At 47.0% G+C, this 24,329-nt stretch overlaps 1 protein-coding gene across 7 annotated transcripts in view; it reads right to left on the bottom strand.

Annotated features, from left to right (window-relative positions):
- PPP1R12B (protein phosphatase 1 regulatory subunit 12B) overlaps positions 1–18,226 on the bottom strand; it is a 132,149-nt gene extending 113,923 nt beyond the window's left edge. For 3 of the 7 annotated variants that reach the window (XM_063418415.1, XM_063418417.1, XM_063418416.1), the window contains exon 1: positions 17,738–18,226. In XM_063418415.1, coding sequence (XP_063274485.1) covers positions 17,738–18,025 — 288 coding nt within the window. In that variant the 5' untranslated portion in view covers positions 18,026–18,226. The remainder of the gene's footprint in view (positions 1–17,737) is intronic. The other 4 variants (XM_063418419.1, XM_063418418.1, XM_063418414.1 and 1 more) reach the window with 3 other exon arrangements.
- Positions 18,227–24,329: the final 6,103 nt, after the last annotated feature.

The following is a 24,329-nucleotide window of genomic DNA, read 5'->3' on the forward strand; positions in this document are numbered from 1 at the left end:
CAGAAACCTCTCCCCCCAGGGTCTGTGCTACCAAATGTACTACACAAAGTACATGGAAGAGGAGGTGATCAGTGAGGTGAATTTTGCTGGGGAAACTATTCAAGAGGTAAGGCAAAGGACAAATTTGAAGAATCTCCCAGTACTGAGCAACTGCTGATAAAACAGCAGATGAAAAGCAGTGCAGATCACTGGAGAGTGAATCACAGGCACAAAATACACCCAATGTCATGTAGCAAAATGAAAGGCTCTGAGCTTATTACTGAGTTCAGGGAAAAGCTCTTAGGATTATAACAAATAGCTGTAGGAAAATATCAGCTCCAAGCTCAGAAATCAAAGCAAATTCTAGAAATTACTTGGAGTGAAACAAAAGACACCATAAAATATCATTAGGCCTCTATATAATGCACCAGATTTTCAGTATTATAAGAAATTCTAGTCTCCACAACTGAAAAAATACAAGACATGAGTAAGACATGAATGGGAATAAGCTCAGCTTAAAAATGAAAAAAAACCAAAACAAGAAACAAAACCCACTTCCAAAAGACCCAAACAACTTACCCCATTTTCCAACAGCATTTCTTAAGGATTTTTGTGGCATCACAAATATTGTTTATGCTACCTCTAGGATACCACAGAAATAAACTCCTTAGGGAAAAACAAATGGCTGAAGATTTCAGAAAGATAACAAGAGAACAAGCTATAAAAGGCTTGGGGAAACCTGGACGTGTGTTCCACATTTACTCCCCACAGCTGCTACCCGGACCTACTGCAGCTACACAGCAGGGATGGGGCTGGGTAGGGAATCCACAGCCTGCAACTCCCTGAGGGAGACAAGTTCCCTGTGGTGACACTCCTCCGAAGCTCCCACCAGCACAGACTAATGATGCCAAGCTCTATCGCTCCTGTCCAGCAAAAAGAGAATCAGAGATCTCTGATGTGAGATGAAACCAAAGCAGAGAAAGTGGAGAGCTCCAGAGAGCAGAGCCCAGACTCTCACAAACAGTATCTCTCATAAACATTCTTACAGTGAAGCGAAATAGGAATATTCCTACATTTAGGTAAGAGAATCTCAAGGCAGAAGAAGAGCATAAAGGACAAAGTGCCAGTGAATCACTGACGAGGTGAGAGGAGCCCCAGCACTGCTGTGCTGCAGAACACGCTGGCCCTGACAACTCCCAGGGGGGTCTCTTCCACCACAGCATTCACTAATATGTTGTTAAAGCACCAATGACTGACACCATTACTTTTAATCTAGCATTTCCATGCGTACTCTCCAGCCCCAGTGGGTAATTGAGGGCTGGCTGAATGACTCAGAGGGGTGCTGCTGAAGCAAGAAGCACATCACCCGTGGCTCCAGCTGAGCCTGCCAGGCGCTGGGGCTTCTTGCCTCCTGGGAGAGGTGCAGACAAGCGCTTTGTGATGATGTTTAGGAGGGGATTAATTGTCTTTTCTAAAAAGCTCTGATAAATCTGGTCATGTCTCAGTGCAGAGGACTGAACTAGAAGGGTTTCTGTGACCTCTTCCAGCCATATCTTGAACTCTCCAACAGCAGCCATCTGCCCTCATCACCGAGACAGCCCAGACTGGTTTGTGGGCAAAGAGCAAAAGGCCAACACACGGCAGCAGAAGAGGTGCAGCTTTCAGCATCCTACCACAGAAGGAAAACTATCAAAGCATAGAGCTTTGAGCATAGAAGGAAAACTATCAAAGCATAGAGCAAAACTGTTCCAAGAAGCCAAAGTATTAGGAAACAAGTTTAAACAACTTGTTTAAGGAAAAGGGGTGAATGGTTAGAGACTGAGACCACGCCAGTGCAACACAGTAGCAGGACACAGGTTGGCTTCTTCTCCCAGGCTACAAGGGGACAGGACAAGAGGAAAGAGCCTCGAGCTGTACCAGGGGAGGTTCAGGTTGGACATTAGGAAGAATTTCTCTATAGAAAGGGTGGTCAGGCATTGGAAGGGGCTGCCCAGGGAAGTGGTGGAGTCTCCATCTCTGGAGGTGTTCAAGGACCAACTGGACAAGGCACCCAGAGCTCTGGTCTGGCTGACACGACAGCTGGACATGATGATCTTGGAGGCCTTTTCCAAACTTAATGGTTGCATGACTCTATGTTTAAAATATGTATTTTTTTAAAAAGCTAGTACCTTTGTCAACAATAGGTATCACCAAATCTCCAGGACTCTGAAGGTTTGTTTCATCACCACAACACTGTCATTTAAAAGATGCAGTAGTTCTTGTTTAGGCCAGGGCTTGAATTGAAATCCCAAGCACAATTTGCAGAAAGCTGGGTGTGCTGTCAGCACATGGATTCCCTCTCAAGGGCTGCAATCAATGCTTTGTTCCTTGTCCACTTTCTGTAACACTGAACAATTTTCTTACAGATTAACAGCACCTAAACAAAATGGAAAAGAATGTATTTTGAGGACTGAGCAGTAGACTGTGGAGAAGCCAATACTTGCATTAACTCTAAGACAGGATTTGGCCATAAGCACAGGGCTCCTTCTACAGCAGCTATTAATATAGGGAACAAAAATAACTTTTGCAATATACTCTGAAGTTCAAGCCCTGGCTCTGCTGCTGTACAGGCTGGCACAGCCCTGAAGTCTCTCATCAAGAGACAGACACGTTTACCACTTATCTTTTTCAGCATGAGGGAATGCTTGCTCAGAATGACTCAAGTGATATTCATTTAAAAGACAAACCATTTAGGGCTGTGAAGGTCAAATTCTGTTTGTCAGTCACATGAATGAAAAGAAAAGCCAGTGCAGATGATGAAGAAAGAGGAAATCCATCTCTTGCATGAACATCTTGTCACTGTGTTCTGTCAGATGTATCAGTTCAGGCTACTAAGAGCCAGGAGGAGAAAAATGCTCAAAACCTTCTGGATTTGATGATAGCTCACACACATATATATTCTTTCCAGTTTAGAGGACACTAGGAAATATAATCTTCATGTCACTGCAACAAGCTACCCAAAAATTCAATAAAATTGCCCACTAAGCAGAAAGCAGAATTGCCACCATTTCTGCAGGATAGTATTATGAGCCCTCTAAAAAGCACTGGACTCTAATTTTAAAACTTTTGCTTTAACATTTGAGGAAGTTTTTTATCTTACTAGTTTTCCTTCATTTTCTCTTCTTCACTTTCACCTGCAATAAATAATGTTTTTTAATTGCTCTTTGTATCTTCCACCCATCCTAGAGCTTAGCAACCCAGAACTTTACTTACACAGCTAGAATTTTACCCACCATGCAGATCCTGAACACACTGAAGCTTTTGGCATGAGTTGTGTCCTAAAGCAATTAGTTCCACAGCTGAATTTTACACTGGATGAGAAAACATATTTGTTTTAAAACTCTGATGTCCTTAAATCCTTCCTTGTAGGAAAAACCAAATACCCCTAATGCCACTTTACATATAATTTTGGAAAGCTTTATCATGTCTGTGCTTGTGGCTTTCTGTCAGTCAGAAGGATTCGAAGAAATTTTGCTCTTTCCTGGTATAGAAACCAATCCATGACTTTGAACATGTTGCTGCTATTTCCCATCTCTTTCCCTTAACTATGTATTTTTTTTTAGATGTTAGAAGGAGAACAGCACATTCTAATCTACACATGGGCACAATACAAGCTTTTCCAGCTTGTGACAGCTGGATTGGAAGCCACAGTTTCCCCATAAACATTACTGCCCATTTACAGACCAAATTTTGCCAGCCATTTTATCACTGAATTGGCTAATCCTGATACCCTTCAGGATGTCACTTCATTGTCCTGACTGTGCAGGAACCTTTGCAAACTGTGACCTCACTCTATATTCCCTTTCCTGTCTCACATAAAGGTGTGCAGAGCAGCACAGACTCCAGAGGAGATGCATAGGATAACTCTCCTTCCTCCTGCAAACTGACCTTTTATTGCCAGTGTTTGTTTTCTCTCTTTCAGACAGTAATTAATAACATCTCTTTATTTCATAACAGCTTTGTTTCTTACAGCTTCCATAGAGAGATGCTGTCAAAAGTGTTATGGAAATCCAAACATACCATCTCCACCCGATTTCTCCTCTCCACATGCTTGTTGCCTGCTTTGGGTTCATCACTTCCCAGGTTCTTCTTGGAGTCCCTTTTGGAAACTGTCACTTCCCACTGACAGGCCCTGGTAGCTCCTTTAAGTGATACATTATACACAACGGATAATAGCTCAGTGACTTCATGTGCCAGTTCCAATTGATGCTGAAGACCTGACACTTTTCATTTGTCTGAGCAGCTCTGGAACCCCTTCCATCAATACTACAGTTGGGAAAGCTCAGAAAGCTGAATTTTGATTTTTTATCTTAAGATATCTTTGTACAGGAAACACTGACGGCACGCAGCCCTGGTATCACTTAGAAACACTACAAAACTATTCAGCACACAATGCCAAAAGTGCAACAGATTTGTCACTTGAAACTATTTTATTGAGCTGTATCCAAGACTTAGATTCTACCAATACACTCAAAAAAAAACCCCCTAAAATGGACACTGTGTGCTCCCTGAGTAGAACATGTACCTATAATAGTGATTTATGATAGAGAGGAGAATGCACAACATATAAAAGATGATATGTCACAAGGAACAATATATCATTCTTTCCATTTTGAAATAATTAGGATTTAAATTCCACTAGATCATCACTTTTTAATTTCCTTCATTGGAAGTCCCATTTCATAGATCCAGTATGGAGATGTTTGCAGAAGAATTATTTGTCTGCAGCAAATATGCTCATTCTCATGTACCCACCTCTCCCTGTACACCCCACCTTCCAGATCCATGTGTATAGGAATAGGGAAGGAGTGCAAACCCAGGAGAGGTATGGACGATCTAAACTGAAATTTGGAAGGTTCATTTGGAAATGAAGGCAAATTTGGAGCCTTTGCACAGAGGCTTGACACACCAATACCTGAATACTCCTGTCCGCAGCAGTATCTCAGGTGCAGCTCAGATTGCACTGGGGATCACAGAATCACAGGATGGGTCAGGTTGGAAGGAACCCCAGTGGCTCATCTGGTCCCACCTCCCTGCTCAGAGTCACTCCAGAGCACATGGCCCAGGATTATGTCTAGACGGATCTGAGATATTTCCAGTGAGGTGGACTCCACCCTCTCTCTGGACAAGCCTGTTCAGGCCTCAGTCACTGCCCAGGGAAGAAGTTCTGCCTCATGTCCAGGTGGAACTTCCTGGGCATCAGTTCCTGCCCATTCCTCTTGTGCCAGTGCTGGGTCCCAGGGAGCAGAGCCTGGGCTGTGCTGAGCCCTCCCTGCAGACACTGACAGACAAGAATGAGATCCCATCTCAGTTATCTCCTCTCAAGGCTGAACAGCCCCAGCTCCCTCAGCCCTTCCTTGGCAGGGAGATGTTCCAGGCCCTTCATCATCTCCACAGCCTCTGCTGGCCCCGCTCCAGGTTCCTCCTGGGATCTGAGGAGTCCAGACCTGGACACAGCATTCCAGGTGTGCCTCACCAAGGCTGGGCAGAAGGGCAGGATCCCTCCCTGACCTGCTGGGAATGCTCTTTCCAATGCATCCCAGGACACCACTGGCCTTCTTGGCCCCCAAGACACCTGGATGAAAAGTGGACCTGAGGACCTGGAGGGAATTGTACTGCCTTTTAGCTTACCACTGAATTAATCAGATTAAGTGACAGAGAGTCTGGGAAACAAATGGCAGTTGGTAGGCAAGTGACATAAGGCCAGGCAACAAGCTCAACAGCTCCAGCGCAGCTTGAACTCCCAGAGCAGCACTTTGGTCTAGAAAGCATCTGGGCAGCCCTGGAGGAGCATCTGGGGATGCAGAGCAGCCAACACATGGTGGAACTGCCCAGGAACAGCAAAGAAAACCAGTCCCACCCAGGACTATCCAAAGGAACAGAGACACAAGCTGTCAAACAGGGCTGTTATCCTCACTGGTTCCTTCACCTCCTAGCCAGAGGCTGTTCTTAATCCAAGAGAGGGACTGCAGCTGTCAAGCCCTGCTCTCCCCTCACTGCCCTGCTTGCTGGTCTCCAAACCACGGGTGTCACCGACTCCTACTCACCAGCCCAGTTTCCTCACCTGCTGGCAGGAACAGGGCTTTGCCTGCACCAAACTTTGGCACTCTTAGCTACTCAAACCCAGCTCCCTAGGGTGGCACACACATCAGCTGGCCACATGGGACTGACCTGTGACAAGCCCATGGAGTGCTGAGATTAAGCAAGTGGGACTAAGACATTCTTTTTGCAAGGACCAAGCTGAGCCTGCTGACTTATGGCTGTTCAGTCTTGAGCAGCCATTGCTCAAGGTTATGCATGCTCCCCAGAGTCCAGCCCCTACCTGGTGCCTCATGCACCCCCTTCCCATATTCAGATTGCACTGAGCAACAGTGAACATCTGAAGTGCACCGGTGATTAAATTGGTAGCTGGACTGAAAGTAGAAAGGGCTCAAAAGCCAAAAATGTCTATTCAGCTTTGTAGCATTTCCTACAGTGTCAGCACTGTAGCAGCGAGAAGCACTCCTCAGCAACTGGAAGGAATTGCTAAGCCCATTATTAAAATTAAGACAGCCAAGTTCGATAACAGAATACATCCAACCTTAGGAGCCACAGTTGTATGTGCTGCAAGATGGGGAAGAAACATTTACCAAAGTGATAGTATAAAGCAGAAATCCACAGTCATCATCTCTTTTGGGAGACATGACCTGGCGGCACTTCTGATTGTGTGTCTGCTCCTGAAGAGGTCACAACATGCCTTAGAACTGAACCGCTGCTGACAGACAAGCCATTTGGAGCTGATGGTGAAGTCGCTGTGCATGTTTGCACCAAAAAGTAGGGAAGGCACCACAGGTGACACAACACCAAGTGCTCGCTGGCTGTGCTCCTGCAGTACTGAATGCTGAACAACTGGGAGACAAGTCAAGTGAAACAACATCTCCTATCTCCCTCCCAGCAGGGACTTCACCATGAACTTTACATATTTTAGAAGAGGGGCAGGGGGGAAGGGCTGGTGGAACAGAAAATCAGGGAGGTAAGGAAATCAGGAAAATGCCCTACGAATGGCTAGTTTGTGTTCACAAGAGTATCCCAACCCTGGAAGTGTCCAAGGCCAGGTTGGACAGGGCTTTGAACAACTTGGTTTAGTAGAAAATCCTTTAGTCCTTGCCATGGCTGGAACAAGACAATCTTTAAGAGCCCGTCCAAACCAAACCATTCCATAGTTCTGTGATTCTAGAAATGTCAGACAGTCACTGCAGAGGCAAGCATAGCTGAAGCTTCCTGCAGGCCCACAATTCCAGCAGCACTCCAGACGACAGCCATGGTCCAACAAGATGGACACGTGCTTGAGGGGACAGACAAAGTGCAGGTCCCAGGAAGCACAGACTTGTCCTGTTAGCTCCACTGTGCAGCACCAGAGCCTCGACCCAGGGAATGAGGGGGAAGGAATGACCATGGACCACTTTTGAGACCAGGTGGGATGCAGATATGGCTTAAGAGGGAGCTAGTTGATGTCACTGCAGATAACTGTCAACTTTCGAAGGTCATGGTGACAAAGGGGGGCCTGATGACATGTAAACACCAGCCCACCATGTTAGAAAGATCCAAGGAACATCACACCTCTCAGTCTCACTACGTAGCCCCTGGAAAGGCTGTGTAGTAAATCTTCCTGACAGCCATTTCCAGCAGGAGATGGAACAGCCAGTGTGGATTTACCAGGGGAAAATCTTGCCTAACTTGATTGCCCTCCAAGCTGCCTGTGTGGAGGACAAGAGAGCAAGTGTGGTAGACCTTTGACACTGTCTCTGCCAGTGTTCTCAACAGGCAGGAGCTGGACTGCGGAAGCAGACAACTGATGTTGGCGAGAGTATCAGGCTCAAAAAGTCATCAGCTGTAGAAAGTCCAGCTAGCAGCTGATTACCAGCAGCATCCCTCAGGGCTGATATGAGGTCAGTACAAATCCATGTCTTCGTTAACAAACTCTATTAACACCAGTCATAGGACAGAGAGCACTCTCACCAAGTCTGCAGATGATATCAAACTGCTGGCATGGTTGGGGCAGGAGATCCTTCTCAGAGGGACCTACAGACCAGACAAAGGGCCTAATGGAACATTCATGAAGGACAACAGAAGCACACAGTATCCTGCCCCAGGACGGAATAAGCCCTTGCACCAGCACAGACTGGGCAGCTGGCTGTAACGCAGCTCTGCACAAACGACCTGCCAAGCGCTCAGGGACAGTAAGGGAACAGAGGCCAGGCACCCACAGCAAACTGCTTCTATGGACCATCCATACAACTGTCTGAAGAGACTCTGCACCTCAACAGGGACTTTCAAAAGCCTTTGAAACAGTCTCTTTGAACACAACTTCTACCTTTCAAAGCTCTGCAGGGTACACAGATTCCCCTAAAAGGGTATGATGAGAACATCAGCCTGCACTAAGTTGTGGTGGCTGAAGCAAAGAGCAGATCAGTTGGCTTCCTGAGAACACAGGGAAGGAGCGTGAAGCCAGGGAAGAACTGAAGGCCAGCATCAAGTGGTGGAAGCAGCTTTGAAGGTTTAACCCAGACACTGTTTCCTTTGGAAGCAAGTCAGCAACTCTTTCTGTCTCTGTTCTAGAGAGCTATTTCAGCCCAGAATTCATAATTCTGCTTGAAATATTTGCTGCAGACTCTTAAAACCCACATCTTGCATAAGAAATGGAAGATAATCTGGTAATAGCCTAGAATCTAGCATTTCACTGCCATCAAGTTGCCTTGAATGCATCTTGGCCAGTGAAATATGATAACACAAATGATTACATTAATACATGTCAGTCGAACCAATTTCATTTGTGATATTCAATAAAAGGCTCAAGTAAGGGCCTAGGGTTCACTAGCGCAGAAACTACTACAGGCATGTTCATAGCACTTGGAAAAAAATTAAATCAGACAGTTGGCAAGTGTGAAGTGTGTTACAGATGCAGTCAGACTCCTCCCCAGGCTCAGGATGTGCACCTCTTCCTCGACATGTGTTGGTTCTGCTAATTCAACCAGTTGCTCAGATTTAGTTGCTATCTGCAAAAAACACCAAAGCCGTCTACACTGAGTATGTCATCTCACTTGCAGAAACCACGGAGCAAATGGGGTCAAAAAACCAGCTTGTTAGATAAAAATTTAGAACATTACATCCTCCAGTACCACAACAGTATTTATGGTAAATAGTCTTATTATTTCTGTTCACAGGAAAGGTCTCTGCTAATGATGTAATTCAGAGCAATGATAAAAATATATATGTATACATACACATATCTATTTGGGTATACAGAACAACTAAAGCAAGTCACAGCACTCACAGCCAACTGGGTCAGAGCTCCCCAGTCCCTCCAATCTTCTAAGGGGGAAATCCCTACTAACGTGTCTCACAGAAAGTATTGAATTGTCAGAGATCAGAGAATCCCAGGCTGGTTTGGTTTTGAAGGGAACTTAAAGCTCATCCAGTTCCATCTCCCGCCACAGGCAAGGACACCCTCCACTATCACAGGTTGCTCCAAGCCCTGTCCAACCCGGTCATGGACACTTCCAGCAGCGGGGTGGCCACAGTGTCTCTGAGCATCCTGTGCCAGGGCCTCCCCACGTTCACAGAGAAGAATTTTTTCCCAGTATCCAATCTAAACCCCTTTATTTGTAGCTTAAAACTGTTCCCCCTTGTCCTATTGCTCTCTGCTTGTGCAAAAAGCCGCTTTTTAAATAAAGTTCCCATTTTTTGTAATTGTCACTCAAGATAATTCATAATTAATAGTTGTTTTGGGTAAGGCTGACAATCCATATGAATTTAAATCCTGGAAGATGAAGATGCTTCATACTTTGACTTCAGAATGAAACCAGCAGCACTTCTGGATTCTTCAATTCAAGCACAAACCCATGTGGGGAACTGGGAACACCTCCCTGTGCGGGCCCTACCAGCTCCATGCTGGTTTACATTCCTCTGTGTGATGCTGCTCTATTTACAGGTCCAAACTAAACAGACATAAGCTAGGTTTGGGCAGAGCCCACACACAGTCACCTCACTTCCCTAAACCACTGCTAGAATCCCCTCACTGAGCCAGCACTTATGCTTAGACAAGCCTGTACTAGGACTTGCTGCTATCACACTATTTCAGATACAAAAAACCATCAGGTTTTGATATGAAATTGCATTAACTGATACAGCACGGAATGACAAATTATAAATAGGAGGTGGCTTGAGAGAGATTCCAGAAATGGATGGTGAGCAATCACTGTGGCAAATCAATGCTCTGGCTCAGGGAATTGGACAGGGGCCAGGTTTAGTTTTACCCTGAAAAGGCAGTGACACATAAAAAGCTAATGGCAGGTGGTCACTCTGCATTCGGCGCATCTCACAAAGATTTATGAGCAAGGCTGAATGCTGGAAAAGCAACACTGAAGCTGCTTGCGTCCCTCTGCAAGGTCAGCTTATTGTATTATAGAAACATTTCCAGTGAGACTCCTTGAAGTTAAGAGTGTTCTATTTTGTCCAGCCACAGGAAACGAGCCACAAAAATCCCAAACAACTCAGCATTAAAGAAAAATAAATCATACCATTTACTCTTAAAGAGTGAATTTTCAGTTATTTTTGCTGTTTTCAGAACAGCAAAGCCTATATTTAAGCTTAGAGTTTAAAGCTGGAAGGAGACCGATTTTTCCAAAATTTGTTTAACAGGAAAATATTTAACACATGAGAACACACGGATGCATTTTCTAAAATACTGATCACCTGCAAGAACTGCACATTATAATTATTATGACTGAAAACTGACATGAGATATTACGCAGGTGTCTAAATCAGGAATTTTGATGTCCTTGATTGTCAACAGCTTGATGTGAAAAGAGAAGCCTGACTCCCAGCATCTGGCTGTTAGCAATATGAGATATTGTGCTTATTTGTCTGGAAACTCAGAAAAACAAATCTCCTCTGAAAAATATTTTAAGAATTAAGTATTTAAGAAAGGTCATGTTTCACCACAGTAAGAGATGGGATATCTCAGGAGCGGAGGGCGGAAATAAAATTTGGCTGCCTGAAGCTGTGCAGGTTGGAGCTTCATCTCACAGCTGGACTCTGGGTCTCATTGCTTCCATTTCATGTTCACAGCACCTTGAAACATCTCTGCACAGGCCTGGATAGACTATACTCACCATGAGCCTGTTCTTAAGTCCATTCATGCTGAAGTGAGGCCCATGAAAATAGGCACCTAAATCCCCACCAAATCCTTCATTCATAGAATCACAAACTGGTATGAGTTGGACGGGACCTTAAATTTTGTCTCACTGAATGCCCTGCCATAGACAGGAACACTTTCCACTGGACCAGGCTGCTCAGAGCCCTGTCCAACCTGATCTTAAAATTTTTAGCAAGTGGAGTTTTCCTGCTAAGGCCCATGGCTCAGCAAGCTGCACCTTTCTTCCTTGTGCAGATCAGTTTGCTGCAGCCCAAGAAAGGAGATTGCAGGGACAGCTGTGGCACCTCCCTTTACAAGGACAGCTCAAAATAAACTGCAGACTCAGACCCCAGGATTTATACTGGGCACCCTCACCGTGCTGGGACCATACCATCATCACTAGGTCAAATGGATCACTCAGCTGGGGATCCTGTCACTGCATAGCAGGGGCTGCCATTCCCCTGAAATGCTCTGGGTTTCTCTTTCATTTTTTACTCCAGCCCTCTGCACACATTTTTTTTTAAAAAACATGTTTTAGAATATTTAGTGCTCCACCTGCCCTCATTTGTATTCAAAAGGCAGAAAGGATAAAATACCAATTTATACAACCACTTATGTAATATTCCCCTCTCAACCTTCTTAAAACTAATTGCTCTAATATACACATTCTGACAACCCTTTTTGACTGATGGTATATAATAATCCTCAACTGGGAGCCAGCAAGCCAACTCAGAAGTCCTATATTTTAATATTAGTCAGTTATTATCTCAGTATATTACAAAACACAGCACTTGCGATGTCTCACAAGCCCCACAGTACCTAGTCTGAATTCTAAATCTCTAAAACTGTTTGAAATAGAAACAGATCCCAGCCCCAACACTCTCTGTTAAAATAAGCAAAAAGCATTATAAACTGCAAAAAATAATTCCAGGATGACAGGAGTTTCATCTAGGTTACAGCTTAGAGTTCTGCTGATAAATGTACTAAATGTTTGAGCACAATCACTGAATGTTTCCAGCCATGCCAGCAGGAGCTGCAGGACCCTGTGCTGCTGGAGCAGGGACTGTCCAGGCACTGCATTCATTGCTCATTCCTGCATTTTTGCTGAGCTGGCTTTTAATCTAATCAAACCATGTTGATTCAGGCAAGTATGCAGCATGAAAAACTTGTCTCCACCTCTGATGCAGGCTCAAGAATTCCATCTGCACAAGTCAGAAAGCTTTCAGCATACATTAGGCACAAGAAACTTTCCCTAAAAAACCTCTACCTTCCAAATAAGCTTTCCCTGTGAGGCCAGAACTCCAGACTGCCCAGCAGCTCTAGTGGTGATGAGAACCTTTCTACAGGCAACACTAATGGACCAGGGTCAGCACTTCCAGCTGCTGCCATGAAGGAAGTTGTTGCTGAAAATCCCACCAGCTCCCTTGCTAAGTGTTTATGGGCAGCAGCAGAGCCTGACGCATAGAATCACTGGGTAGGATAAACAAAGGCTGAGGAAGGAAGCAATGAAGATGCACATTTCCCCTCCCAAATACCCATCTACTTACTAAAATGCAGAGTTTCCTCCCAGGCACCCAGTACTGAGTAAATGATGCGGTTGTCTTCGGTTTCCAGGAGCCAAACCAACCAGCTGAAAGTGCCCCAAGCCAAACCAGGAGAAGGTTTCCTGCCCTGCTGCCAGCAGTAGCAGCTCTCCCAGTCTCCAACTGCACCTCAAGGTTAGTTTGTGTCATCTATAGTTAATTCTGCCCACTCAGAAGATTGCTTGGAAATAGAGATGCAAGGGAAAGACAATTGAACCCTTGATGAAAACATCAAGGCAAAACAGGGACTGAGTAAGCCAAAAGAAGAAAATAAAAGCATGAGGTTGATAAAACAGCACTTCAGATTTTAACCACTTTTGTCTCCTAAATTCCTGGTGTATTATAGGCACCTTCCAAGCTCTCTCACTTTATTCAGAGCCCTGTGGGATGGTACATGCTACTGAATTCCCATTTATAACTGAAACCCAAAAACCCCGTTTCACTCATCCTAGTAATAAACCCCATTTTTGACAGTGCCATATTTCACTTTGACAAGGAGTGTTACATGTGGCACAAGAAACTTGCAACTTTATTTTTCCTGGCAGAACACCTTCATAAAGGAACTCTGCACAGTGCAGTGGGAAAGGTATGCCTCTCCCTATATAACCTTCTATTCCAGGAATTAATGTATTTTTAGGCAATGTAGCCATCCAATCTTGAAAAATGCAGCCTGATTTATGAGGCTATCATCACCTGGCTATCAACTTAAAGATCAGAAGCTGAACTACCTTAAACCACAGCTGTGATGCCCCAAAGATGGGGCACCTGAACATTCATTCGAGTTGTTGTGCCACTGTAAGTTGTGTTATCTCCTCATCTTTTAGGGCATAGACCAGCTGTTATCTTTTGGGGATTAAGAAATTTTGTGTCCAGAGAAGGGAATGGAGCTGGGAAGGGTCTGGAGTACCAGGAGCAGCTGAGGGAGCTGAGCCTGGAGAAAAGGAGGCTCAGGGGGGGACCTTCTGGGTCTGCACAACTCCCAGGAGCGTGCTGGGTGAGGTCAGGCTCTGCTCCCAGGGAACAGGGACAGGTTGAGAGAGAAAAGTCTCAGGCTGTGCCAGAGGAGGTTTAGGTTGAATATTACAGAAAATTTCTTGCCAGAAGGGTGGTCAGGCCCTGGCACAAGTTACCCAGTGACATCGTGGAGTCACCATCCCTGAAAGTGTTCACAAGGTGTATAGTTGTGGCACCTAGGGACATGGTTTAGTACTGAGCATGGAAGTGGTGGGGGAATCTTTTCCTCCTGCCCTTCAGCCCCCAGATTTTGTTCCAGTGTTAGCATATCAATCCCTCTTCCAACAGTCTCCAGACTGTTGTAATGGGGCAGAGTGCTCTCTGTTACCTCTGTTTGGTTTCCGGACTGTCCAAAAATTCTGCTGCTTCCTGCTTTGTTATGGCTGCACACAGCCCGTATGAGGAAATGGCAAACTTGCTGAGCAGCAACTGAAAATTGCCCAAACCTTCTGACACAGCTACCATTTTATAAAGCTCTGAGGAGCAACCAGACATGCCTGCAGTTTTACAGCTCTGGCTCAGAAGGAGGAATAACAAACTGAGAATAACAAACAGTCCCCACCTAACCCAAAGTCACTGCACAAAGTACCTGACTATTCAGGAAGCAGCTCCTGAATTAGCACAGGCACCCAGCACCTGAAAACAAAGTCAACAGCAAGCACCAAGGTACTGCAGAGTACTGTAAATGACACAGGAGTTACTTCATGAGCAACTCACTTCTCCTTGGAACAGGCCAAAGGGAAACAGAGAGTAAATCATCAAAGGACAGACAGAGGATAAACAATTTTTGCTGTCATCCTTTGTGAACAAGTCCTTGAAGACAAACAAGCTTTGCTATTATTACACTTGGAGATGCTTTCCCAACTAGAAACAGCAGAATGTTTTTCCCTTAAGACTCAATTTTCATACAAGTTTATTCTTTGGTTTTATCTGTCACCCAGGAGACAGAGGAGCAGCTCATACCAATTTCCCACCACCTGCAAACATTAGAGAAGTTAAACTGCCACCAATAGTTCATTTCACCAACTGATAGCAGTTTTCTTGATGATTCCTAAATGTTCACTCACATTTAACTAATACCTCCCTTTCCATTCTGCATTAGACACAAAACCATTGTCAAAAATAATTCAGTGAATATAACGTAAGATAATAATTGAAAATACGGGACTGATGCTCATCCACGAACATTCTGCAGGCATTGAGGTAGACAAAGCACAGCTGAAGCCACCCTACAGGTTCCAGGCTGTGGTGCAGGTCTGTGCAGCACCTGATGCCTCCAAAGAGGGCAGTGACACAGGCTGCAGGCTCAGAAACATCACTTGTAATTGAAAAGGTTATTTTCAAAATACAGCTTTGTGGCTATAAATAGCCAAGCCAGCTTCTCACACAGCAAATACACAATGGATCTTAGCCACAGTGGCCCAGATACCAGAGCAAGTGTAATTTTACCTTTGTGAACACACACAATATCTGGGGCCACCCTGTGCTTCAAACAAACTAACCTGATTTGTAAGATTTGTCTTAGGTTTTGTGGGAGCAGCTGCCGACTCTGAAAAATTAAGTCAATTGACTTGGTTAACCCTTCCATTACCTAAAAAGACCTGATTGCTCATGCAGAGCAAGTCCCATATATTTAATTCTCTAACAACAACAAAAAAAATTTACCTGATGTTTCTATCAACAAAGCCAGCTCTTTTCAATATGTAGGATTTCCTTCCTCATTGAGTGGTCATTTGGTTGCACAGGTATTAAACAACAACACACTCTCACTATCATCTGCCCTGTAATGTAACATTGTGCTTCTAATACTAAGAAAAGTTATTTAAATATCCTCACATGTACTACATCACTCCAGTTGTCCAGTTGTTGTTGAGGATCCCCAACTGGCCTCGGCAGATGCTTTATCATAGGCAGCATTATTCTCCAAGCAACATGAAAACAAACCTATTTTGGACAGATTCAGAGAAAGGAACTCATAACAACCTCCCTGACCATACTAATAAACATTTTAATCTGATAGAGATTTACAGACTCGGGATACACATGCACAGCAAAACCTTTAACAAAACAGCATTTGCTCCATTTGGGTGTGCAGGAACACCTTTTCACTCTTCAGCAAAACTGTTATTACATTCACAGGACATTGGAACAAAGTTTTTATTCCAATCACAGTAAGGTCACCCTCCCTTTCTGTCAAGTTTGTGAAGAAACACTTCACATAAGCAGCTGGCTGGTACTGCCAGCATCTGCTCCACCGCTCACTCATCCAAGCTCTTCCAAGTATCAAGCCCTAGGTGTTACTAGTCAGTGTCACCCGATACTGGGCTCCTCAGGCACATAGGATACAATTCTGTATCCTTTACGTATACAGAATTCAATTTGCAGCCTGCCTCTCAATACATGGCTTGGTACGGTCTCCAGGAGTGTGACCTTGCTGAGCTCACTGCCTGCTGTCACAGTCCAGCGCACTTCACCAGACACTTCACACTACCCACAGCAGCAAGAGACCCAGGCCCTTCTGAGGGGATCAGAGTCGATCCTTCCTGGAAACCCTTCATGAGGTCATCCCAACTCTACCATGTATCCACCTTAAATTCAGCCTTCTTGGCTGTCAAAATGCTTTGAATAACCAGCTTTACAGTAGTAGGTTTTTACTAGTGTCTACAGGACCACTTATTTGATAATAAATGTACATGGGGTGTACTGGAGATTACTAAGGCAGGGCAATTTATTTGCTGTTGCTATACCAAACTCCACAAATAACCAAGAAAAAGGTCCAGCCATTACAAAGGTCACTGCTCTGCCAGCTGAAGTCTTATTCAACGTGACAGTCTGTAAGCTTGCATGCTCTTCACTTCACAACTTATTTTTGGAAGTCCAAACAAAAATGAATGAATCTTCCTGCCCCTTGTTCCCTAACAGCCCAGAGCCAGCAAGCTCCTAAACCACTTTGTACATATCCCAAATGCTTCCATAACACCAGCCCAGCAAAGAAGAAATCCTGATTAACTCAAGAACTGTCCTGCTATTTGTGCTGTTAACACATTATTCTTTACAAACACATTAGTTCCAGATGTTATTCCTGAACTGTGCTTTTTTCCCCCACTCCTGTTGCTACAGTACACGCTTAATCTACACTATCTTGAGCTAAGAAAATTTTTTTCCCAAAGCTGGCCTGGATCCAAATCATATTCATTTCACTGACCAGATGCACCAATATGAGACACTGATTTCACACGCTCTGCTAAATTCTCAATCAGTCTTGGACAGCAACAGGTTTCCCAATATTTCGGGGAGGCAGTTTTGCGTGTTCCCTTGCATTCCTGCTGATTTATACCAGGGCAGCAAAAGCTACGGATGGAACACAGCACATGTTTCTTAACAGTCAAGGCTTTATCGCTCTGCAGCCAATTCCTATGACCACTTTGTACCATCTTCACATTTGGATCACTATTAATAGAATCTACGTTGCTAATCGGCCATGTGGCCGCTCTCTGCTCTCCGCCGAGCAGTCTGGCGAGTTTCACGGCAACTCTGATAAAACACAACACACAAACTGGCTAGACACTCCTGACCTTGCAAAATTCATAGTCCTCGTGGGAAATTTTCCCGACACTTCAGGAGATCCCAATCACATCATAGGATTTTTAAAAAATTGATAAATTGGCCGCCTGGTCAGGCCCGCAGCCTTGCCAGGCCCTGCTTTATTTTGTTAATTAACCTACTTAATAACCCTGGGAAAAGTTGGCACATCCCACTGCCCGACTGGAACCACCTCGGTCTGTGTTCTGACACCGGCTGAAGGCGCCGGACGGGGCCCGGATCAAAGCGTACTGCACCGTTTGTTTACCAACACCCCCGGCCGGGGCTGCAGACACCGCTGTGCCCCTCGGCCCGGTGCTGACCGCGGGCATACACAGTCAGGCCGCCCCCCCGGCTCCGGTACCTGGTGCAGGGCTGTCAGCCCGTCCACATTGGTGGTGTTGATGCGGGCGCCGCGGCCCAGCAGTCTCTTCACCTCCTCGGTGTCGCCGCTGGAGCAGGCGGCCAGGAACACGGCGCCCTCCTCGAAGCGGACGCGGGACCCCCCCGCGCCGCGATGCCGGCCGCGGCCGCCCCCCGCCGCCACCGGCTCCTGCTCGGTCAGGGAGCCCTTCCAGCGCCGCAGCTGCTCGGCCCGCCGCAGCCGCGCCGACTCGGCCCGCTTCCCGCCCAGGTGCTCCGGCTCGGACATCGCCGCCGCCGCTCTGAGGGCCGCGCGGGGCCGCGCCGCGCTCAGCCCGGAGCGGGGCGCAGGGCTCCCGCCGCCATCTTCGCTACGCCCCCACCGCCGCCGCCGCGCCCGCGCCACGCGCGCCCCGCGGCACCCCGGGACATGTAGTTCGGGCGGGGGCGGCGCCGCACCTGCCGCGGGGCGGCCGCTACTCCCGACGGCCCCCGCGCGGCGCCGCACCTGGGCGCGACCAGGACTACAACTCCCGGCGGCCCCCGCGCGCGGGCGTGGTTGGGCGCTATTCCTGTGGCTTCCCCGGGTCACGCCCTCCCCGGACTCACAGAATCCCGGAACCGCTGAGGGGGGAAAGGACCTCGGGGATCATCGGCTCCAACCTGTGCCCGATCGTCACCTGGCCACCCAGCCCAGAGCACTGAGTGCCACGTCCAGTCGTCCCTTGGACGTCGTGCCTTCAGAGATGGGGACTCCACCACTGCCCCGGCCAGCCCCTTCCAAATGCCTGACCGCCCTTTCTGGGAAGAAATTCTTACTAATATCCAACCCGGGCTTACTTTTCCCGGGCACAGCCTGATGCCGTTTCCTCCTGTCCTGTCCCTGTTCCCTGGGAACAGAGCCTGACCCTCCCTGGCTGCTCCCTCCTGTCAGGGAGTTGTGCAGAGCCACAAGGTCCCCCTGGGCCTCCTTTTCTCCAGGCTGAGCCCCCCAGCTCCCTCAGCCGCTCCTGGTGCTCCAGACCCTTCCCCAGCTCCGTTCCCTTCTCTGGAGTCTCGTGACAAATATCCCGCTGCCATCGGCACGGACAGAGGGGTGCGGAGCTCCCAGAGCGGCTCGGTCCAGCAGCTGCCAGTCAGACAAGTGGCTGATTTTATTGAGGAAATGCCGGAACCTGTAGATTTGCAAGCAAGAGCTAAGCAATCATTAGTAGGTCTGTGAAAACTCTCTAACCCTGGCAAAAGGAACATTAAAAAAACAAACAAACAAACAAAACAACTTCTGACTTCTGAAACCTTCATGAAACAAAATTCATTCTCCTCGAAAAGCTCAGAAGACAGGAAGGCTTATCAGAACTTTGTGCAACTCTTCCGCCACACTAATACAGGATTTGTGCAAGGTTACAGACTTTAGAGAAGAACTATTACAAGAACTTTTGATTCTCCGGACATTCAAAGATTAATTTAAAGAGTCCCCGGGAAAAATAGCGGGCGACAAACATGCGTGATCGCATACATTCAGTATTTCAATGTCTGGCTTCCCCTGGTTAACCCCGAGCCCGGGCTTCCCCCGGAAGGCGAGCGGGGACCTGCGGGGCTCCCTCCGGCAGAGCCCCCCGGCTGCTCCCTTCCAGCTGGACCCGTTCTGCGCTGAGGTTTGGAATCAGACGTTTGCCTTGGCTTCGCTGCGCCTTCCCCGAGCCCCCTCTCGTGGCTGCGCGTCCGCCCCGTCCCGCTGAGCATCACCGCAGCACCTCAGCGCTAGCGGTGCAGGGGCTGCCCCTCTCCGTCAAGTTATTCTACGGTACCCAGCTGCTGGACGGAGGATTTGCCTCAGACTCTTTACTGGAGGAATCTCAGCACGGCTACGCTGCTGAATGATAAATGACAAATCCCCCAGAGCAGATAGCATTTGCTCGTCAGCCTTAAAACAACTCCAGCAGTTTTCAGCAAAGCTCCAGGAAAACCCCTAGGAGCTGTGTATCTGATATCCCCCACTGTGCAAAATATCATGACCCACTCTAATGAACAGAGTTAGGAGCCACATTAAGAGCTGTTCAATATTCATTGAAGGGCCATATAATGGTTGACATGACAGTATAAAATTGCAAACTTGGAGTTTGGAATTACTAGAACACAAATGGTTCAGATAAGAGCAATGAGGACAAGAGCTTCATGTGACAGACTAAAGTGTGGAGCTCCTGACAGTGGATGGTAAAGACAGTGGCTGTTGAGGTGGTGTTCCCGTTCTGCTATAAAAAGGGAGTCAGGATGGATTCTTTTTGATCGATTTCTCAGACAAAAATAAAGGGCAAACACGACAATATTATATCTGAGAACCGTTTATTGATTAAAAAAAAAAAAAAGAGTAAGTGTTCTTACTAAAGAGGGATAGGAAAAAAAAAAAGAGCAGAGAGGGAAAACGAGAGACGGAGAACGAAACAGAAGACAGGAACAGCGTTACCTCAAGAACCCCGGCTGTCTGTCAGGACATGTGTGCTGCGAACCGCGATGCATCTCCGAAGCTACCGGGGCGGGCTGGGCACGATTTCCCAACAGCAGCAGGCTGCGTGTTCCTTCCCCCGGGGAGAACAGGCTGTCGTGGCCACGGGCGCGCCCCTGGAGCCAGCGGCCGCGTGTTCCCAGGGTCGGGGCGGCTGCGGGCCAGGCGCTGCGGGCGTGGAGCCGGGCGGCACAGAGCACGGCAGCGGCGGCTGAGTGCCAGCAGCGCCCGCTCCGCCGGGGGAACAGCGGAACCCTGGGGCGGCCTCGCGGGAATGGCAAAGCAGGGCAGGACGGGGGCAGACAAGGAAACAGGACAGGGAAACAGAGAGGAAAGAGAGAGGGGGGCCGGGCAGGCCGTACAGGCGAGCTCCCGAGCCCTCCAAGTTACCCTAAGAAAATGGCTCCCGTTGTGTCGCAGCTAGCTGCTTCCATATACTAACGCTCAGCCCGACTTGGCTGGCATTTTTGGCAGGCATCCGGGCATGTACTCCACCGGTCATGGCGGGGGCAGCTCACGGCCAGATCGTGGAGGCTTTGTGTGCCTGACTGCCTGCCAGGCAAAGCCTTCCTGGGTACAGGGCTGCCAGCACATCTGCAACCCCTATAAGAACGTAACATATATTGAGGCATAAATAAATGTCAGATTGGTCCCTCTCAGATGGGTGTAAAAGCAACAGGACAAGTTAATTACAGCAAATCAACACCAAATCATTCTCATTGGGTGAAAAAGGCTTTCAGCTGTGGGTTGCTGCAGGCTGGGATCCCTCTGCACACATTCCTGGGGAGCAGGACATGGGTTGTGGGGTGGGTGATCACCTTCTCATGCTTCATATCATAAAAGGATAGAATCCCAGAATGGTTTGAGTTGGAAGGAATCTTAAAGCTTATCTCATTCCCCCCTCCTGCCATGTGCAGGGACACCTTCCACTAGACCAGGCTCTAAGCCCCATACAGTCTGGCCTTGAACACTTTCACAGATGGGACAGCCACAGCTTCTCTGGGCAACCTGTGCTAGGGCCTCACCACTCTCATAGGGAGGAATTTACTCCCAATATCCAAACTAAATCTCTCTTCTTACAGTCTAAAACTGTTCCCCCATGTCCTGTTACTCCAGGACCTTGTAAATAGTCTCTCTTCATCTTCCTTGTCAGTTCTGTTAAGGTACTGGGAGGTTGCAATTAGGCCACCACAAGGCCTTCAATATTCCAGTCTGAACAATACCAATTCTCTCAGCTTTCCTTAACTCTCTAAGTCATCTCTGTGGCCTCCTCTGGACTTGCTGCAACAGCTTTATGTTCTTCCTGTGCTGGGCTCCAGGGTGGGAAGCAACTCTGTGGGTGGGGTCTCACGTGAGCGGGGCAGAGGGGCAGAATCCCCCCCATCCCCTGATGCCCATGCTGGGGGATCAGCCCAGCACACAGGAGTGTTATAGATGGGTAATGCGATGGTTGTGTCTCGCAATTAAAGGATGACTATTATGTGTATGTTAAGAGAAGTTTTATTGATGTATAGTTATATTATAGTGATTTGTTGTTTAAATGTCCTCTGTTCTCCCCATAGTCCCCTTCCCTCCCCTCCCCCTCCCTTATGGTTACCAAGGTGTGGTGGCCCCTAGGCCACCCCCAGATGACCTCACCCTCCCTTGGAGAGCCAGCAGTAAGCAAACTGCCATTTAGCCTCTGCAGCCAGTGGTGTATGTTAAACTCTGTTCTCCCCCTGACTGTATCCCCAGTTCACAGCCTCCCCCTCCTGACTGGTTAGTTTTGGACTGGTTTTCCCTCTCCCAGTTGGTTAGTTTTGGATCCTTCCCCTGATTGGCCCTTTCCTCAATCCCATTCCCCAGTGGTCCAAGCTTTAAACCCTACCCCTTTCTGCCCCTAAAAAATCGCGCTCTCCTGAGATCTCGGGGTCTCTTCCTCAACAGTTCCCAACCAATAAGAAGGATCTGGAAGATGAGAAAGCCTGTCTCTGCTCCATTCCTGTGTCGCCCACAGTGGCTTTGCCACTGTGCTGCTCAGGTGGCATTCTAAAAGAGCTGTAATCACCACCACCCAGAGTGCCTGTGCCCCAGACAGATCCAGGTGTCTTTATAAAGACACCTCTGTCCAAGAAGTGTTGCTGCACCTCAGGGATCGCTGAGTGGACCACGACACCCAGGAATGGCCTGGTAGTCGGGACATGTGGAGGGAGGGTGTTGCCATGAATTTTCCTGGTTTGCTGAGCGTTCATATTAAAGGAGAAATGTGCAGTTTCTCACGCCGGTGAATTGTAAACACAGGACCATGTTTTGTAAATATTGGCAATGTTATGAATTCCTTCTCCAAGAGAAGGGGAGGTTGAATGACAGCCTCCTGGACCAATGTGGCAGGAGAGGTGGCGATACCCTTCTCCAATCCATGGTCACCTTGCCACAGGTATATAATGGCAAAATAAACTAAGGGGCAGGTCTTCTGCCCTGCTGCTCTGTTGCACCCAGATCTGTGTCCCCAGTCTGTTTTCTGGCTAGGCCTCCACGGTGATAGGAGGGCATGGACCTGTGCCCCTTGCATCAGGCATTTGGGAGGAGGGAAGGCTTGTACCTAGGAGCCACAGCATGACAACACCTGACCTCCAATCCAGCTGCATGAAAGCAGTCTCCACCAATGGGCAGCAAAGAAGAGTTGATCAGCAGACTTTAGGAGGGGCCAGGGTTACCTGATGTGTCACAGAGTGAGGGTGGCTGTGACACGTCTTTTAGGTTCCCTGATGTTCAGGGCAAACGCAGTGCTGAGAAAGGAGCTGGTGCAATAGTGCATCTGAAAAAGAAAACTCAACTTTAATGGAAAAATAAAATAGGGATAGTGCCCAGAAACCACACGTTGCAAGGACAAAACACCAAAGATCAGAAATGAGGGAGGAGTGGCAATATATAGGCTTGGGGATAGAGGGTCCTAGAAACATGACCAAATCTGGAACATTGATAACTAACAGGGGAGCAGAACTTGGGTTAACATAATAACGGCAAAGTCACCTGGGAGGAGATCTGTGTCTTACCTTAAGTTAAACAAATGCCTCCCAGGGCTAGAAGCTGAGGTCTGGCTTGCCAGGGGTGAGATCTGTCTGGCCCTGTGCCTCTGCCAGGCTGATGCCCACATCTCCCCCTTCTCTTTTGACTAAAAAGATGGAACAAAAGGATTTTTGTAAAGTCTTATAGAAACATGTAAACAGGCACAAAAATATTAACAATACAACTATGACAATAATGAAAATTAACGTCATTTTAACTGTGGACAAAGCCCAACCTCTTAGACCCCAAGCCTTAAACAGTTAATTAAACCAGTCTTTATCTTCAAACAGAAGCTTCTTAAATCTTTCCTGTAGTACTTGAATGCTCTTATGAATTGACTCACTGTGGCTGGATGGGTTCATGCAGCACATTCCTTCAAAATCCTCACAGCCATGCCCATGTGCCAGGAGTAAAAGGTCTATCGCTGCCCTGTTTTCTAAGGTGGTATGTCTAATGGTTTCAATGTCTGAGAGCAGGTCACTTAAGGCAATAGAGGTAGCATTAGTAGGCACCCGAGATGATCTAATTGACCTCATGCTTTGGCTGCAGCTGCCCAAGGCAGTAACAAAAAGGTTGCAATTCTCTTGCTTTTCCTCCAATAAGTTATGTCATCTTTGCAATTGGCTTAGAAATAATGTGTAGATTTTTTTGCTCTAATTTTTTCTTGTATACTATTTTAATGTTGGGTGCCAGTAAGGTGAGCCTCCCCAAGCTACATGGTCTGCCTTTAATATAAGATGGGATGCCTGGCCATGCTCTATCCCCACAAATGAGAAACATACCCAGAGGCAGTTGGAGTGGATGACTACTGGACCACAACGTGATGGATCAGGTGTAATTACACCATTGGCTCTGATTTTTGTACGCAGGGTGGTATGGGGAAAATCTCACCTAATAATTTTCTATCATTTTTGATTTTGACTCTCGATCTAGACTGCCAACTTCTCCATCTTTGTGGTAATAAAATGTAACACAAAAATCCATTCTTCCAGAGCCAAGCATTTCCAATTCTTGAGGTTCAAATGTTCATGTGGAAGTTTTG

This window comes from Prinia subflava, chromosome 23 (genome assembly GCF_021018805.1).
Source record: "Prinia subflava isolate CZ2003 ecotype Zambia chromosome 23, Cam_Psub_1.2, whole genome shotgun sequence".
Classification (NCBI taxonomy): Eukaryota; Metazoa; Chordata; class Aves; order Passeriformes; family Cisticolidae; genus Prinia; species Prinia subflava.